At 45.5% G+C, this 19,714-nt stretch overlaps 1 protein-coding gene across 1 annotated transcript in view; it reads right to left on the bottom strand.

Annotated features, from left to right (window-relative positions):
- Nucleotides 1-13,992: 13,992 nt before the first annotated feature.
- Nucleotides 13,993-19,714, bottom strand: part of CFAP96 (cilia and flagella associated protein 96) — a 46,504-nt gene continuing 40,782 nt past the window's right edge. Inside the window, exon 8 of the mRNA XM_073578643.1 lies at nt 13,993-14,159. Coding sequence (XP_073434744.1) covers nt 14,111-14,159 — 49 coding nt within the window. The 3' untranslated portion in view covers nt 13,993-14,110. The remainder of the gene's footprint in view (nt 14,160-19,714) is intronic.

The raw sequence follows: 19,714 nt of genomic DNA, 5'->3' as shown, positions 1-19,714 counted from the left end.
ATCAGGACTATAAGATCCCAGGTACTTTCAGCTGCATCACATCTAATTAATTGTACTAAATGTCCAACTGGGGATCTGTATGTGGGAGAGACCAGGCAAAAACTGAGAACAAGGATGAATTCTCATCGCCACACAATAAGAGAAAAAAAATGGATCTACCTGTGGCAAAACATTTTTGTATCCCCGGTCAAAGCATCATGGACATTAAATTACTTGTTTTGAAAGGTAACTTCAAATCTCAGAGAGATAGGAGGGTCTGGGAGTATAAATTTATGACAACCTTTGACACACTCAGTGCAGGAATGAATGTGTCGCATGGATTTATGTCTTTTTACATCAATTAAGGAATTTGCTCTTCAGACTTTCTGGGGGCATCACAACCCAGTACCAGACCCCAATCAGAGGACAATAAAACTTTCACAATCCTTATCTATGAACTGTTCCAATATTTATGTTTATCCATCTCCCATAATGACAATTCTGCTTCACGTCACTTGTCTTATCTATTGTGTTATTTCTGTGCTGTTTTGTGCATAAATATGTAATTCTTCAGCTGTTGTATTGTTTGTAATTTGTTACCATCTTTTCAGTTAGCCATTAAAAGGTATCAATCACTGAGGACTCTGAATTCTTAGGCTATGTGCACACGATGTGGATTTTCATGCGGGTTCACAGCGTTTTTTGATGCGTGAAATTGCTTGAAATGCGCAGTGTAGTGCACATCTAATGTTAGTCAATGATAATTGAAGAATTGCTGTGCACATGCTGCGGAAACATTCACACAGATTTGCAGCGGTTCTATTTCCGCAGCATGTCAATTCTTTTTTGCGGATCCGCACCAGCGTTTTCCAGTCTGGCACATAAAAAATCTCTCTCAATATTTTTCTGTCTACTGGCTAACACGGTACACAGATATATATCTTTCCAGTATTGAGCTACAATAGTCAGTTATTCACAGAATATTTCATACATTTCTAATTGCTGGTTGCTCCGTCCGCAAGACTTAAAGGGACACTAGAACAGGGTTTCTGATCTCTTGTTCATCACAACAGTCAAGTACTTAAAGGGAAGCTGTCACCCCCCCCCAGGCATTTTTAAGTTAAAAAAGCCAAATTGTGCAGCACTAATGCTGCATTCTGTCAAGGTGGCTCTTTTATTTAGCGTCCCTTCCACTGCAGAAATAATCGTTTTTAAAATTGGTCAGACATACCTGATATTTGACAGGGGGGCAGGTCTCCCCCCCCGGACACAGATGCCTCACATCCGTCAGTCATGTCCTGCTTTTGAATTTGGCGCCGCCTCCTCATTTCTTTTTCTCGCGCCTGCTCTGTAATATTCTTTCAGTGGTGCAGCAGGGGGCTTGGTACCTTCTGCCAACAAACAGTGGATCCTCGACAGAGTGTCGGAATTGCCATGCAGTTTCCCTGGCCTATGCTCCACATGGAAGTTAAAATTCTGACGTGTTGGGAACCACCTGGTCACTCAGGCAATGATCCCTTTTGTCTGGACCACAAACTCCTTAGAGAAATTGGGTGCTCCAGCATCAGCTATTTGCACAGGGCCAGCATCAGTTCTTGGAAGATCATTTAGCCAAGACCGACTTTGTCCCTTTAAGGAGGTCTGTCGGAGAGGCAGCTACCATGGCGAAGTTTGGGATAAATCGGCGGTAATAGCCCACAATGCCCAGAAACACCCTGACCTGCTTCTTTGAGGGGTTATGGCCAACCCTGGATCGCCTCAACTTTATTTATATGAGGCTTTATTTCGCCCCTGCCTACAACATAGCTCAAGTATCTCGCTTCCTCCATTCCCAAGGCACACTTCTTCAGGTTTATGGAAATCCCTGCCTTCCGTAGAGCATCAAATATCACCTGGACCTTGCTCAGATGGCTTCCCAATCTTGGCTGAAGATCACAATATTGTCCAAGTAGGCTGCTGCATACCTCTTGTGGGGAGCAAGGATCCGGTCCATGGCTCGCTGGAACGTTGCTAGAGTGCCTTGTAATCCAAACGGCATCCTTGTGTAGTGGAAACATCCATCTGGGGTTGAGAATGCAGTCTTGGTGCCTTCGGACATGGGGATTTGCCAATAACCTTTTGTGAGGTCTAGGGTAGTAATGTACTGAGCCAGCCCTGGCCTCTCAATTCATTGACCCAGGGCATCGGGTAGGCATCGGTCTTAGAAACCTCTTTCAGCTTCCGATGGTCATTGCAAAATCGCCACTCCCCATCTGGTTTTGGCACTAGGACTATTGGACTGGATCAGTCACTCTTGGATTTCTCCACTCCCAGGCTCAGCATCCGCTTCACCACCTTTGAGATCACCTCTTGGCGTACTTCGCGAATCCAGTATGGCTTCAAGTTGACCCGGACATGAGGCTCCGTCTGGACATCATGCTCTATGACCTTAGTACAACCTGGAAGTTCTGAGAACAAGTCTCTGTTCCACTGTGGAAACTCTTGGCACTGCTGTTTCTGCAAGCGAGACAAGGTGTCTGCCACCTTAACATCCTCCGAACGGACAATGGACTTGGCCAGCAGACAAGGAGCATCCATGGGTTCTTTGTCCTGCCACGGTTTGATCAGGTTCGCGTGGTACACCTGGTAGGGCTTCCGCTTCCCCAGTTGGTGGACTTTGTAGTTGACCTCACCAACTTTCTCCACTACCTCATAGAGACCCTGTCACTTTTCCAGGAATTTAGTCTCCACCGTGGGCACCAGCACAAGTACGTAATTTCCTGGATTGAACTGTCTTACTCTGGCTGACCTATTATATACCCTGGACTGGGCTTCCTGAGACTTGGGGAGGTGTTCCTTTACAATGGACATCACATTGGCAATCCTCTCTTGCATCTGGGTGACATGCTCTACCACACTTCTATAGGGGTGGTTTCAGCCTCCCAGGATTCATTCGCCACATCCAGGAGCCCTCAAGGGTGTCGTCCATAGAGCAGTTCAAATGGGAAGAAGCCAATGGAAGCTTGGGGAACTTCCTGGAGGGAGAAGAACAGGTAAGGAAGCAGACAGTCCCAGTCTCGGCCATCCTTGTCCACTGCTTTCTTCAGCATAGCCTTCAAGGTTCTGTTAAACCTTTCCACCAGCCTGGGGATGGTATACGGAGGTTCTGAGCTGTGAAATCTGCAGGGTCTTGCACGACTCCCTCATGACCTTCGACATGAAGGGGGTCCCTTGGTCCGTCAGTATCACCTTCAGCAGCCCGGTTCAGGAGAAGATATGGATCAGCTCCATAGAGACACACTTGGCAGAGGCATTTCTTAAGGGTACCACAGGTTATTATAATCCAGGACCACCAATATGTATTGATGTCCTCTTGCGGACTTTACCAGGGGTCCCACCAGGTCCATCACTTCGCTCAAATGGCACCATGATGATGGGCAATGGTACCAGAGGACTGTGGTAGTGGGCCAATGGAGAGGTCAGCTGTCACGTGGGTAAGGAACGACAGTAGTTCTAGATTTTTCTGTAACACCCCGGCCAGTAGAATCTCTGCAGAATGCGCTCCTGAGTCTCATCTGCCCCCAGGTGACCACCCAAAACATGGGAATGAGCCATGTCTAACACCCTGTTTCTATAGGGCCCTGGCACCAGTAACTGCTCTATCACCTCACCCCTTTGCTTGGTTACTCAATAAAGCAGACCCCAAATAACAGCAAAATGAGGGAATCGATTGTCGGCTCCTGAGGCACACCATTTAACATAGTTACATTTTCAAATGCCCCCTTTAAGAGTTAGGTCCCTGAGTTGGACAGTTCCAAAGTTTCCACCAGACACCTCCAGCTCAGGGGCATTGAGCTCAGTGGATGCTGCCTCATCCTCATCGCCAACAAGCACACAAAATGGAAACCTGTCATCCACAGTCTGCGACAAGCTTTCTTTGGTAGCAACCTGGCTGTTGACCAGACAACCTGACATCCTCCCATTTCCTGACAAGTCCCAGAATACAAAGTCCCGCCCTATTATAATAGGGTGCAATGGGTCATTGACTACAGCGACCTCATGGGACTCAGTGCCACAGTTTGTGTTTATGACTACTTGGGCCACAGGATAGTCCTTAGCATCGCCATGGATACAGCAGACACCCACCCTCTTTCCAAGAATCAGCCAATGGGGAATGGTGGCCCTCAATAGGGTTACCAAACTCCCTGAGTCTAGCAGACCAGTCATTTGCACCCCGTTTACTGTCACGGGGCTTGCCTGCGGCCCCTCTCCCATTTGGGGGACAGCACTGCAGGCTGTATATGCAAAATATGAGCAGCGCCGTCCTGTGCTGCAGTCCATTGGCTTGGTGTCATGGGGCAACAGGAGGCTATGTGGCCAGGGGTACGACACCTCCAACAAATTACACTATGGGAAGGGACCTTGGACACTAACTCCGGTGTTCTTGGATGACCCCCAGGTGTGGCACTAGCTCCCCTCTTTTGGGTGTCAGCCCCGCTTTGGGAACCCCAGTATGTGGATGCTACAATCCCTGCTTCCCCAAGACCTCTCAACCGCCTGATACCTCTCCACCAGTCTCACTAGGTCATCATCTTTACGGGGATCTCCCTGTGCAACCCAGGATTGAATCGGCCTTGGTAGGGAGTGTATTAACCTGTCCATGACAACCTTCTTCACCATCTGTACGGGGAGGGGGATTCAGGTTGCAACCATTTTTGAATCAAGTGTAGGAGATCGAACATTTGGAAGCGGGGAGGTTTGTCACTGTGGTACGCCCACTCGTGCACCCATTGCAGACAGTCAGTCACTCCTAAGCGTGCCAAGATCTCAGCCTTCAACTTGGCGTATTCTTTTGCATCCTGGAACGCCAAGTCATAATACGCCTTTTGTGATTCACCTGTAAATATGGTGACAGAACCTCTGCCCACTGTTGCAGAGGCCATTTCTCCCGTTCCACCACCCTTTAAAACAGTGCTCCCCAACTCCAGTCCTCAAGAGCCACCAACTGGCTAGGTTTTATGCATTTCCTTAGTATCACCCAGGTAGGATTATTGCCTGTGTAGGTGAGCAGATCTCAGCTGTGCAATTTTAAGAGAAATCCTGAAAACATGACCTGTTGGTGGCTCTTGAGGACTGGAGTTGGGGAACACTGCTTTAAAACATTGCCAGGAACGCCTCAAGGTCATCACCTGGGTTCATCTTTTGCAATGCTCTTCTTACCATCTTCCTCACGTGAGAGTCATCACATGGATTTGGGATTGAGGCGGTTGCCCTGCCACGGACTGCCTCGACTAAAAGTTCGATCTGCTGCCGGTGCTGCTGTGGCCACTGCTGCTGATGTTGCTGCTGCCACATCTGTTGCTGCTAGAGATAAGCCTGCATCTGTTGCTTTATCAAATCCTCCATGTTGTCAGATTTCGCTCCTGCAGCCACTTTTACCCAGGACATGCGATATCTGTGTGGCAGTCACCCTGCCACTTGGAATTCATGCCTGTGCTTCTAGCACCAATTGTAGAAGTTTGAACTCACTCAGCTACTCTTGAGGTAGTCACAGGAGGCGGTTTTCATGCAAAGTCCTGGCAAGTTTATTAAACTTCATAAACTGCGCTGGGTGACAAAACAAAGCATAGCCTTCTCAGGCACAAAGTGAAACCAAAATTAAAATAGTAAAATTAGTGGCGCATATAACCTCCCTGAAACCGCTGCAAAAACAAGGGTCTATACCATAGAGACCAACAAAACTCTGATAAGAATGAATCAATAGTTTTGCGCAGATAACAGTAATTAATTGTAGGTAGCGTTGCAGCGATGTGACACGCTGTTAATCTATGTCCTGCGGTACTGAGCAGAGCGCGTGTCAGCGCGTGTACTGACTGCAGGACCTGTGTGGTTTGAGTGACGTCTTCGGCCACGTGACTCTTTTGCGATCAGACGGTGCTCACTAGTTTACAACGGAGAAAGAACAGAACCATTTCCTACGTGTTTCGGAAAATACATAGTTTTCCTTCATTGACTTTGTAACCGGGATCATCCGACATTAAGTGCACCTGTTATCTTCGCAAAATTATTGATTCATTCTTAGCAAAATTAAAAACAAATAGTCCATATGGTATTGCGGGTCCGCCCGCTCAGGACAGTGCCTTTAGCAACACACACTGAAGGTGAACACGAACAGCCAGTAAGTAGTCCATATAGCACTGCGGGTCCACCCGCTCAGGTCAGTGCCTTTAGCACCACACACTGGAGGTCTCCACACCTACAGATACTGAATGAGAGACTCGGCCTCCATTTTATCTGCCAAACCACGCCCCTGGGGGTTGAGATATGTGAGTGGTCATTCCCATCCATCTCTTATGACCGCTCGTAAAACCTGGCCCTGGAATGGCCAAATAACTCTCTCAGCACTATATGTGCTGGAGCATTCTTCTGATCTCACATCACCGCAGCTAACAGCTGCGATGACACATATCTCCCCTCAAGGACTCGTCCGGCAGCCATCTTACACTTCAAATAACCAAAGGGGTATATAGATGGTCACTTCCAAAATATATAATACCCAAAAGCGGAAACTTTGGGAAACCCTGATAATAAAATGTATCAATCTTTGAGACTCAATTTAAAACAATAAAATAAAAAATAGGAGATGAATACAGAGTGAACCTAACCCAAACCCAGTTATAATTGGGAATTACATTTCATATTGTACTGATATATCCACACATGCTAATGAGCTGTCACAGAATAAATCATAATGTACTGAGGCCATCTTAGTGGGCACATATCAAAGTGACAGAAAGTTGAAAATAAGTAGACAGAGTAAAATCCACACTGATATATCCCATTAAAATGGTATTGCTAAGCAAATGCAAAATATGTCCAATATACACTGCTCAAAAAAATAAAGGGAACACTCAAATAACACATCCTAGATCTGAATGACTGAAATAATCTCATTGAATACTTTGTTCTGTACAAAATTGAATGTGCTGACAAAAAAAACATCACACAAAAATCATAAATGGAAATCAAATTCATTAACCAATGGAGGTGCTGGATTTGGAGTCATACACAAATTAAAGTGGAATGTAATGTCCTTAAAACAAGTCAAAATGAGGCTCAGTATTGTGTGTGGCCTCCACGTGCCTGTATAACCTCCGTACAATGCCTGGGCATGCTCCTGATGAGGTTGCGGATGGTCTCCTGAGGGATCTCCTCCCACACCTGGACTAAAGCATCCACCATCTGGACAGTCTGTGGGGCAACGTGACATTGGTGGATGGAGCGAGACATGATGTCCCAGATGTGCTCAATCCGATTCAGATCCTGGGAACGGGCTGACCAGTCCATAGCTTCAGTGCCTTCATCTTGCAAGAACTGCTGACACACTCCAGACACGAGGTCTGGCATTGTCCTGCATTAGGATGAACCCAGGGCCAACCGCACTAGCATATGGTCTCACAAGGGGTCTGAGGATCTCATCTTGGTACCTAATGGCAGTCAGGCTACCTCTGGCGAGCACATGGAGGGCTGTGCGGCCCTCCAAAGAAATGCCACCCCACACCATTACTGACCCATTGCCAAACCGGTCATGCTGAAGGATGTTGCAGGCAGCAGATCGCTCACCACGGCGTCTCCAGACTCTGTCACATGTGCTCAGTGTGAACCTGCTTTCATCTGTGAAGAACACGGCACCAGTGGCGAATTTGCCAATCCTGTTGTTCTGTGACAAATGCCAAGCATCCTGCACGGTGTTGGGCTGTGAGCACAACTCAACTGTGAGACGTCGGGCCCTCAAACCATCCTCATGGAGTCGGTTTCTAACCGTTTTTGCAGACACATGCACATTTGTGGCCTGCAAATGCACGGTTGCCACCTACAGGTCAGGTATTCACATTGAGCTGCCATGTGTATTTAACTGTTTACCTGTGCATTTGCACTTTTCCATATAGCGATATGTTTTTCCCATGGTAGGAGGCTTTCTGACTTTTTGACTTGTCTTCTATGTACTGCCACTAGGCTATATAATACCTTTATCTCATTGCAGTTTGCACTCAGCACTTAGCACTTTTGGATGAAGATAGATATACAATTCTTATATATTGTCAGCCTTCTTTAGTTCTGCCATGCACTAGCTAGTTTGGGAAGATTTAGCTGGTAGTTCATTATTTGCACATGTTACCTGGTAGTTCTTCCTTTTACAATCATTTCGTATTATATGATAAATGATGTTATTGGGGATTTTGTTCAATATCTACATATTCAAGAGGGGTGCATTGGTGTAACTACATATTATACATTGTCAGTATTGTTTTGCAGATAATTATTCAGTGCACCCAAATAAAATCATATGATAGTACCATTTTCCCTGTACTTTTGTCTATGTGATACCTTTGTTGGTGGTTCCAATGTGCACACTGTATCTATGTATATCTTTTGTGATCCATACAATGAGTATGTATTTTATATGACTTAATAAATGCTGTTTTTAGCTCATGTCTTTCAACAGTATTATTCATACTTCCTCTTTTTTCTGGATTGTAATTACTATACTGCTTCATTGCATCTCCGACAGCACTATGAAGAAACAGGGGGGGAAGGGGGGGGCTCATTCTAGTGATAGTGAGGGCATTTATCGCCTATTCACGTAGTCAGATCTGCTGTCATACTCCTTTTACTCCATTTAAATGTTGGTAACATACATTTTGTAAGTTAACAAGATGTATGGGACACATGGGAAGGGAGAAGACGAGACAAGATTTATCTTTTCGTCTTCCATTCTGGAGACATATAGGTTTGCGTATGAGCTGTAGATGTAAGGGGGTGAAGAGGAAGAAGAGCCCAAAAGAGGTTACCTTGCCTGTTCCGTATCTGGAACCACCTAGCCAGACAGCAGGGTTGCCTGGGGGAAGACAGTCTGCCCTGGACCGACTGGACAATGTGACTCCAAGGGGCAGTGAGGCAAAGGAAGGGGCGGTGGACCGGAAGCTGTGCAGGCAGAGGGTGCGAAAGGAGAGCGCGTCAGGCACAGAGAAGAGTGCACCAGAGACGGGAGAGTGCACCAGAGAGAAAGCAGGCTGCAGCACCACGCTCCCAGAGAGAGAACTCCCCGTCAGAGGACTGAGACTGAAGTACGAGACATAGTGAAAGCTGTATGTGAGTACATGGACTCGGTAGCCTCCGTGACCAGAGGAAACTACCCCCCGGACAGTGCAGAGACAGTGACCCATGAGTTCAGTCCCGGTGACCGCAGTGGCAAGCTGAGACCCCTGAGTGTGGCAAAGAGACTTCCCAGTGTGCACAGCATCATTCCTGCAGAGAGACTGTCAGTGTATCATACAGAGGCTTAGAGCAGGGGAGACTCAGCGTCTCCCTGCTTCCTGCTTTAACCCCTGAGGTCCCAGCTTGATCCAGAGGAGAGACTACAGAGGCCGCAAGCGCCGCTGTTGACGGTGCCAACGTGGGAGAAAGAGAACCTTTTAATCAAGCTTTCCCCGGACTGATAAGTTACAAGAATTCCAGTTTAACCGTTTCAACTCTGCATACAGTTGTGGCCAAAAGTATTGACACCCCTGCAATTTTGTCAGATAATACTCAGTTTCTTCCTGAAAATGATTGCAATCACAAATTCTTTGGTATTATTATCTTCATTTAATTTGTCTTAAATGAAAAAACACAAAAGAGAATGAAGCAAAAAGCAAAACATTGATCATTTCACACAAAACTCCAAAAATGGGCCAGGCAAAAGTATTGGCACCCTCAGCCTAATACTTGGTTGCCCAACCTTTAGCCAAAATAGCTGCGACAAACCGCTTACGGTAACCATCAATGAGTTTCTTACAATGCTCTGCTGGAATTTTAGACCATTCTTCTTTGGTAAACTGCTCCAGGTCCCTGATATTAGAAGGGTGTCTTCTCCAAACTGCCATTTTTAGATCTCTCCACAGGTGTTCTATGGGATTCAGGTCTGGACTCATTGCTGGCCACCTTAGAAGTCTCCAGTGCTTTCTCTGAAACCATTTTCTAGTGCTTTTTGAAGTGTGTTTTGGGTCATTGGTCCTGCTGGAAGACCCATGACCTCTGAGGGAGACCCAGCTTTCTCACACTGGGCCCTACATTATGCTGCAAAATTTGTTGGTAGTCTTCAGACTTCATAATGCTATGCACACGGTCAAGCAGTCCAGTGCCAGAGGCAACAAAGCAACCCCAAAACATCAGGGAACCTCCGCCATGTTTGACTGTAGGGACCGTGTTTTTTTCTTTGAATGCCTCTATTTTTCTCCTGTAAACTCTATGTTGATGCCTTTGCCCAAAAAGCTCTACTTTTGTCTCATCTGACCAGAGAACATTCTTCCAAAACGTTTTAGGCTTTTTCAGGTAAGTTTTGGCAAACTCCAGCCTGGCTTTTTTATGTCTCGGGGTAAGAAGTGGGGTCTTCCTGGGTCTCCTACCATACAGTCCCTTTTCATTCAGACGCCGACGGATAGTACGGTGTTGTGAGTTCATTTTCCCCTTCGTCACTGAGGTCTGGTGAACTCCCTATTCTGGTGAAGGAAGGTAATGAGCCTGATTATCAGGCACCTGAACCTGATGAGGATGACTGGCTGAGTGGAGTCACGGACTGGATATAAGGCTGCCGACGCCCTTCTGCCCTGCGGGTGATTTCTCTGTGGACTTCTAGGACACCAGTCTGATTCCTGCTCCTCTAAGCTAAGTTTTTCTGCTTTGCCTGTTTGCATTAGTGTTTTGTTTTTGTTTTCCTTGCTTTTCTGGATTCTGCCATTCCCTGCTGGGGTGATCTGAATCTCCTTTTGCCTGTAGCTCTGTCTTCAGAATATTCCTGAGTACTGACATAGCTTTTTTGAAGCCTAGCGTCTTCAGGGCCTTTTTCACTGTCAGTCTGTTGGCTCTTATTTTCATAGGGTTTTTCACGGATTGCAGACAGCAGCCTTCCTGTCCTTTTCCATCTAGCTAGATTGGGCCCCGTCTTTGCTCAGTCTATCTTTCTGCCTGTGTTAGTGTTTTCATCTTGCTTCACCGTCATTATATGTTGGGGGCTGCCTATTGCTTTGGGGTCTGCTCTGGGGCAGTTTAGTTTCCCCCTTTCTTTCTTTAGGCCTAGCTATTTCTCCGGCTGTGATCGAGGGGTCTAGGGCATCGTAGGAACCCCCCACGGCTACTGCTAGTTGTGTTGATAGGTTCAGGGGTCTGCAATCCGATAGCTGCCAACTTCTCTGGTTTTCTGGACTTACAGTGCCTACAAGTAGTATTCAACCCCCTGCAGATTTAGCAGGTTTGATAAGATGCAAATAAGTTAGAGCCTTCAAACTTCACACAAGAGCAGGATTTATTAACAGATGCATAAATCTTACAAACCAAAAAGTTATGTTGCTCAGTTAAATTTTTTTTTAAACCAAAGATTTGCTCAGTTAAATTTTAATAAATTTTAAACATAAAAGTGTGGGTCAATTATTATTCAACCCCTAGGTTTAATATTTTGTGGAATAACCCTTGTTTGCAATTACAGCTAATAATCGTCTTTTATAAGACCTGATCAGGCCGGCACAGGTCTCTGGAGTTATCTTGGCCCACTCCTCCATGCAGATCTTCTCCAAGTTATCTAGTTTCTTTGGGTGTCTCATGTGGACTTTAATCTTGAGCTCCTTCCACAAGTTTTCAATTGGGTTAAGGTCAGGAGACTGACTAGGCCACTCCAACACCTTGATTTTTTGCCTCTTGAACCAGGCCTTGGTTTTCTTGGCTGTGTGCTTTGGGTCGTTGTCTTGTTGGAAGATGAAATGACGACCCATCTTAAGATCCTTGATGGAGGAGCGGAGGTTCTTGGCCAAAATCTCCAGGTAGGCCGTGCTATCCATCTTCCCATGGATGCGGACCAGATGGCCAGGCCCCTTGGCTGAGAAACAGCCCCACAGCATGATGCTGCCACCACCATGCTTGACTGTAGGGATGGTATTCTTGGGGTCGTATGCAGTGCCATCCAGTCTCCAAACATCACGTGTGTGGTTGGCACCAAAGATCTCGATCTTGGTCTCATCAGACCAGAGAACCTTGAACCTGTCTGTCTCAGAGTCCTCCAAGTGATCATGAGCAAACTGTAGACGAGCCTTGACATGACATTTTGAAAGTAAAGGTACCTTACGGGCTCGTCTGGAACGGAGACCATTGCGGTGGAGTACGTTACTTATGGTATTGACTGAAACCAATGTCCCCACTGCCATGAGATCTTCCCGGAGCTCCTTCCTTGTTGTCCTTGGGTTAGCCTTGACTCTTCGGACAAGCCTGGCCTCGGCACGGGAGGAAACTTTCAAAGGCTGTCCAGGCCGTGGAAGGCTAACAGTAGTTCCATAAGCCTTCCACTTCCAGATGATGCTCCCAACAGTGGAGACAGGTAGGCCCAACTCCTTGGAAAGGGTTTTGTACCCCTTGCCAGCCTTGTGACCCTCCCCGATCTTGTCTCTGATGGCCTTGGAATGCTCCTTTGTCTTTCCCATGTTGACCATGTATGAGTGCTGTTCACAAGTTTGGGGAGGGTCTTAAATAGTCAGAAAAGGCTGGAAAAAGAGATAATTAATCCAAACATGTGAAGCTCATTGTTCTTTGTGCCTGAAATACTTCTTAATATTTTAGGGGAACCAAACAGAAATCTGGTGGTTTGAGGGGTTGAATAATAAATGACCCTCTGAATAAACTTTTCACAATTTAAAAAAAAATTAAACAAAGAAATAACATTCTTTTTTGCTGCAGTCCATTTCACACTTCCAGGCTGATCTACAGTCCAAATGTCACAATGCCAAGTTAATTCCGAATGTGTAAACCTGCTAAATCTGCAGGGGGTTGAATACTACTTGTAGGCACTGTAGCTAGCATTTCTGTTTTTGCCTCCGACGGTGACTCAATCATAACAGTACGGGTTGACACTGTTGTAACCTCGGACTGCAGGGCACCTTGAACTTGTTTGAATGTTAGTCGAGGTTCTTTATCCAACATCCGCACAATGTTACGTTGAAATCTGTTGTAAATTTTTCTTTTCCGTCCACATCTAGGGAGGTTAGCCACAGTGCCATGGGCTTTAAACTTCTTGATGACACTGCGCACGGCAGACACAGGAACATTCAGGTCTTTGGAGATGGACTTGTAGCCTTGAGATTGCTCATGCTTCCTCACAATTTGGTTTCTCAAGTCCTCAGACAGTTCTTTGGTCTTCTTTCTTTTCTCCATGCTCAATGTGGTACACACAAGGACACAGGACAGAGGTTGAGTCAACTTTAATCCGTGTCAACTGGCTGCAAGTGTGATTTAGTTATTGCCAACACCTGTTGTTAGGTGCCACAGGTAAGTTACAGGTGCTGTTAATTACACAAATTAGAGAAGCATCACATGATTTTTCGAACAGTGCCAATATTTTTGTCCACCCTCTTTTTTATGTTTGGCGTGGAATTATATCCAATTTGGCTTTAGGACAATTCTTTTTGTGTTTTTTCATTCAAGACAAATTAAATGAAGATAATAATAACAAAGAATTTGTATTTGCAATAATTTTCAGGAAGAAACTGAGTATTATCTGGCAAAATTGCAGGGGTGTCAATACTTTTGGCCACAACTGTAACTGTTTAAAAGCTTTCCTTAGCCTTTCTACTGTTTTACCGTTTTCTCTGTCACTTTTAACTCCCACTGCTTCTCCCTGTGTGGAGAGTCTATTCCCAATAAATAAACCCTTTAAATCTTGGTCTGTCTCTGATCCGCGACGACATCCCCAGCACCTGCAGCATTATTACATAGACACTAAAATTTAGTTAATTAAATTTCTACAAAACGTTGCTGTATTTCAGATGCATTGCACAAACATGGAGTCCACATCCGGCTGTGTTAAATACTAGCACTCTGTGCAATGGACAGGAGAAGGAAGAAGTGTATGGAATCTACAATGCTTCAAGGGCCCAGCCATTCTCCTGCTATGTAAAGTGGTGTAGAAAGAATATAGTATCATTAGAAATCACAGTGCACTTGTAAGGGATATAAAGCTTAAAATTATTTTATTTAGAAAAAATATAAACTGTACAGGTGCTTTTTATAATTATTGTCTGTGCATTGTCACATGTACATTGGCTTTAAACACAGCTATTCAGGGCTGTCTTCAGTATGATATCAGCGTTGCCGACTTGTAGTTTTGTGGGTTCACTGTCCTGCAATGAAATGGACATTAAATAATGTACTAACATATAAGCTGTTAGAGACATACCTCAAAAGAATTGTAGGAGTAATTGCAGCAAAAGATGGTCCCACAAAGTATTGACTCAGGGGGGCTGAATACAATGCATGTCACAATTTTCAGATTCATGTTTTTAAAATAATTAGAAAACAACTAAGTAGTTACTTTTCACTTCACAAATACTTGCTACTTAGTGTTGGTGTATCACATAAAATCCCCTAAAATGTGGAAAAGTTCACAGGCTAAACATGAATACTTTTTCAAGCCAATGAACATATATACAGCTCTGGCAAAAATTAAGAGACCACTGCACAGTTTTAGAAAAATCAGCTTCTCTACATGTCTGACAGCCATTCCATTCCAGTGTCAGTTGAATTCCAACCAGAGTACACCTCAGTTTACTTCATGTGCTTCTGATAAGGTGATCACCTGAACCAAATGTTATTTAACGAAGGAAAGTATAAAAAACCCTGCTGTGGTGTTCACAATCCTCTTGCAATTGGACAAGCTGAATGGCAAAACAAGTGCTAGTACTATCCCAAAAGTAAAAGGAATTAAAAAGTAACTTTTATTCATGCCAAAGGAGTTGAAAGGAAAAGTCTTGAGTGAGGAAAAGAAGGGCTCAATTCTGGCTTTCCTTGCAGAGGGATACAGTGAGCATCATGTTGCCTCCATCCTTAAAATTTCCAAGACGACAGTCCATTACAACAAGGTCAAGCAGCAGACATTGGGGACAATAAAGCTACAGACCGGCAGAGGGCGAAAACAACTCTCCAATGACTGGGATGACCATCATATTATTTGAATGTCACTCAGCAACCACAGGATGACATCAAGTGACCTACAAAAGGAATGGCAGCTGGGTGAAGTGCACGGCAAGAACAGTTCGTAACAGGCTCCTAGAGGCAGGGCTCAAGTCATGTAAAGCTAGAAAAAAGCCTTTCATCAATGAGAAGCAAAGGAGAGCCAGGCTGAAGTTTCCCAAAGACCATAAGGATTGGACTATAGAGGACTGGAGTAAGGTAATCTTCTCTGATGAGTCTAATTTTCAGCTTTGCCCAACACCTGGTCGTCTAATGGTTAGACGGAGGCCTGGAGAGGCATACAAGCCACAGTGTCTTGCACCTACTGTGAAATTTGGTGGAGGATCGGTGATGATCTGGGGATGCTTCAGCAAGGCTGGATTTGGGCAGGTTAATCTTTGCGAAGGACATATGAATCAAGCCGCACACAAGGTTATCCTGGAAAACAGTTGATTCCTTCTGCTCAGGCAGTGTTCCCCAACTCTGAGGACTGTTTTTTCCAGCAAGACAATGCGCCATGAAACACAGCTAGTTCAATCAATGTGTGAATGAAAGACCACCACATCAATCTCTGTCATGGCCAGCCCAATCTCCAGACCTGAACCCCATTGAAAACCTCTGGAATGTAATCAAGAGGATGATGGATAGTCACAAGCCATCAAACAAAGAAGAACTGCTTAAATTTTTGTACCAGGAGTGGCATAAGGTCACCCAAAAGCAGTGTGAAAGACTGGTGGAAAGCATGCCAAGACGCATAAAAGCTGTGATTAAAAATCATGGTTATTCCACAAAATATTATTATTATTATTATTTATAAAGAACCATTAATTCCATGGTGCTGTACATGAGACAAATATTGATTTCTGAACTCTTCCTGAGTTAAAACATTAGTATTGTTGTTTCTAAATGATTATGAACTTGTTTTCTTTGTATTATTTGAGGTCTGCAAGCACTGCATTTTTTTGTTGTTTTGACCATTTCTCATTTTCTGAAAATAAATACAAAATTTAGTGCTTGGAAATTCAAAGACATGTTGTCGGTAGTTTATAAAATAAAAGAGCAAATTACATTTTACTCAAAAATATAACTATAAAGAGAAAAATCAGACAAACTGAAAATTTTGCAGTGGTCTCTTAATTTTTACCAGAGCTGTATATGTTCATTGGCTTGAAAAAGTATTCATGTATAGTTAATCGGCCATCTTGGGTCCAGTTCTAATTGTGAGCAGCTGAAGAGTTAAGGAGGGTAGGCTGCTCACCATATCTCTACTCCTGGGTGTGGTTCACATTGTAAAATGGGACCTATTTATCTGAAACATGGTGCTGTGTATGAAGGTGAGAAGACCTCCTGATTGTGTGACTTTTCAACAGGACTTAGAAGCTGAACTCTTAAAGGGAAGGTGCAAAAAAAGAGTAAGTAACAAAACATGTTGTTTCAGCAAATGTTGTACTAACCAGGATTTATGGTTTGTTTGTAATAATGTTTTATTGTAGCCACTGGGCGCTGCCATCTTGATTTGCAGATCTGTGGAGGACTCATACAGTCTGCAAATATGGCCGTCCCTGGACATAGGAGACTGCGGTCGGCTCCCGACCCCACATTGCAGCCTCATTAGCAGAGAACTGGGCACGCCCCTGTGGGCTGCACCATTCACTGCTGTAGGTGTGGCTGGGCGCCATTTTACTGTAGCCCAGTGCTATCTGCTGAGCTCCACGTTCTGCTTCCTGCTCCAGCTCCACTGTCCTCCTGCTCTGTCTCCGCCTCCTCACTCACAGCCCCAATGATCTCCGGTAATCTGACACCTTCCCTTTTATGACAGCTTTTATGGCTGTCTGAGGAGGACAGTGACATATACAGCCCATAGTCTAGTGTATAATTGGGGGGGCTGGAAGTTTCACCAGTGTGGGCATATCTGTAATACTGTCTTGTGTGATACTGCCTGCTGAGCCGTGTATCTAATCCTCTCCTGTGTGATTCTGACTGCTGAGCCGTGTACCTAATCCTCTCCTATGTGATACTGACTTCTGAACCGTGTATCTAATCCTCTCCTGTGTGATACTGACTGCTGAGCCGTGTATCTAATCCTCTCCTGTGTGAAACTGACTGCTGAGCCGTGTATCTAATCCTCTCCTGTGTGATGCTGACTGCTGAGCCATGTATCTAATCCTCTCCTGTGATACTGTCTGCTGAGCCGTGTATCTAATCCTCTCCTGTGTGATACTGACTGCTGAGCCATGTATCTAATCTTCTCCTGTGTGATACTGACTGCTGAGCCGTGTATCTAATCCTATCCTGTGTGATACTGACTGCTGAGCCGTGTATCTAATCCTCTCCTGTGTGATACTGACTGCTGAGCTGTGTATCTAATCCTCTCCTGTGTGATGCTGACTGATGAGCCGTGTATCTAATCCTCTCCTGTGTGATGCTGACTGCTGAGCCGTGTATCTAATCCTCTCCTGTGTGATGCTGACTGCTGAGCCGTGTATCTAATCCTCTCCTGTGATACTGTCTGCTGAGCCGTGTATCTAATCCTCTCCTGTGTGATACTGACTGCTGAGCAATGTATCTAATCCTCCCCTTCTGTGATACTGACAGCTGAGCCGTGTATCTAATCCTCTCCTGTGTGGTGCTGACTGCTGAGCCGTGTATCTAATCCTCTCCTGTGATACTGTCTGCTGAGCCGTGTATCTAATCCTCTCCTGTGTGATACTGACTGCTGAGTCATGTATCTAATCCTCCCCTGTGTGATACTGACTGGTGAGCCATGTATCTAATCCTCTCCTGTGTGATACTGACTGCTGAGCCGTGTATCTAATCCTATCCTGTGTGATACTGACTGCTGAGCCGTGTATCTAATCCTATCCTGTGTGATACTGACTGCTGAGCCGTGTATCTAATCCTCTCCTGTGTGATACTGACTGCTGAGCCGTGTATCTAATCCTCCCCTGTGTGATACTGACTGCTGAGCCGTGTATCTAATCCTCTCCTGTGTGATACTGTCTGCTGAGCCGTGTATCTAATCCTCTCCTGTGTGATACTGACTGCTGAGCCATGTATCTAATCCTCCCCTGTGTGATACTGACTGCTGAGCAACATATCTAATCCTCTCCTGTGTGATACTGACTGCTGAGCCGTGTATCTAATCCTCTCCTGTGTGATACTGACTGCTGAGCCATGTATCTAATCCTATCCTGTGTGATGCTGACTGCTGAGCCATGTATCTAATCCTCTCCTGTGATACTGTCTGCTGAGCCGTGTATCTAATCCTCTCCTGTGTGATACTGACTGCTGAGCCATTTATCTAATCCTCCCCTGTGTGATACTGACTGCTGAGCCATGTATCTAATCCTCTCCTGTGTGATACTGACTGCTGAGCCGTGTATCTAATCCTATCCTGTGTGATACTGACTGCTGAGCCGTGTATCTAATCCTCCCCTTCTGTGATACTGACAGCTGAGCCGTGTATCTAATCCTCTCCTGTGTGATGCTGACTGCTGAGCCGTGTATCTAATCCTCTCCTGTGATACTGTCTGCTGAGCCGTGTATCTAATCCTCTCCTGTGTGATACTGACTGCTGAGCCATGTATCTAATCCTCCCCTGTGTGATACTGACTGGTGAGCCATGTATCTAATCCTCTCCTGTGTGATACTGACTGCTGAGCCGTGTATCTAATCCTCTCCTGTGTGTTACTGACTGCTGACCCGTGTATCTAATCCTATCCTGTGTGATACTGACTGCTGAGCCGTGTATCTAATCCTCTCCTGTGTGATACTGACTGCTGAGCCGTGTATCTAATCCTCCCCTGTGTGATACTGACTGCTGAGCCGTGTATCTAATCCTCTCCTGTGTGATACTGTCTGCTGAGCCGTGTATCTAATCCTCTCCTGTGTGATACTGACTGCTGAGCTGTGTATCTAATCCTCTCCTGTGTGATACTGACTGCTGAGCCATGTATCTAATCCTATCCTGTGTGATACTGTCTGCTGAGCCGTGTATCTAATCCTATCCAGTGTGATACTGCTCTCCTGAAATACTCTGTGCTGCTGTCACCCTGCTGGTTTTATGTGTGATCTACATGGTGGTATGAACTATATGGCGGCATTATGTGGGAAGTATATGGCGGTATTATGTGAGAACACTATGGCAGTATTATCTGCTAAAAGCGGACCCATTCTAGGGTGGTTCTGGCTGAGCCCCTGCACACGGGTCAGGGGTAATAGGTGAAGTCAGAGGAGGGCTGGTGAGGCAGCTGAAGAGAGGGGTCTCATTTTTACTATATGGCTACATTTCCCCCCAGCCTGCTTCCCAGCGTCACCCCGGACTGCGCCTGTCGCCTCGCTGTCACACATCGCCAGGACAGGATCTGAGGAGGGGAATGGGGTCTTTGCATGCAAAGTCTGGATCAGAACAGGCCATCAATCAGCAGAAATGTTTCCTGGATTTCTGTGGTGCTGTCACCCTGCTCCTCCCCCATATATCTCCCTCTGTGACCCCCATAGACCAGCGCACTGCTCTCCTGAAATACTCTGTGCTGCTGTCACCCTGCTCCTCCACCATTTATCTCCCTCTGTGCCCCCCATAGACCAGCACACTGCTCTCCTGAAATACTCTGTGCTGCTGTCACCCTGCTCCTCCCCCATATATCTCCCTCTGTGCCCCCCATAGACCAGCACATTGCTCTCCTGAAATACTCTGTGCTGCTGTCACCCTGCTCCTCCCCCATAT

The sequence above is a fragment of the Dendrobates tinctorius genome, unplaced genomic scaffold, assembly GCF_039654945.1.
Source record: "Dendrobates tinctorius isolate UK_male_01 unplaced genomic scaffold, ASM3965494v1 ptg000008l, whole genome shotgun sequence".
NCBI classification, from domain to species: domain Eukaryota; kingdom Metazoa; phylum Chordata; class Amphibia; order Anura; family Dendrobatidae; genus Dendrobates; species Dendrobates tinctorius.
Note: the sequence above shows the minus strand (reverse complement) of the source record. Positions and strands in the feature narration are given on the sequence as shown.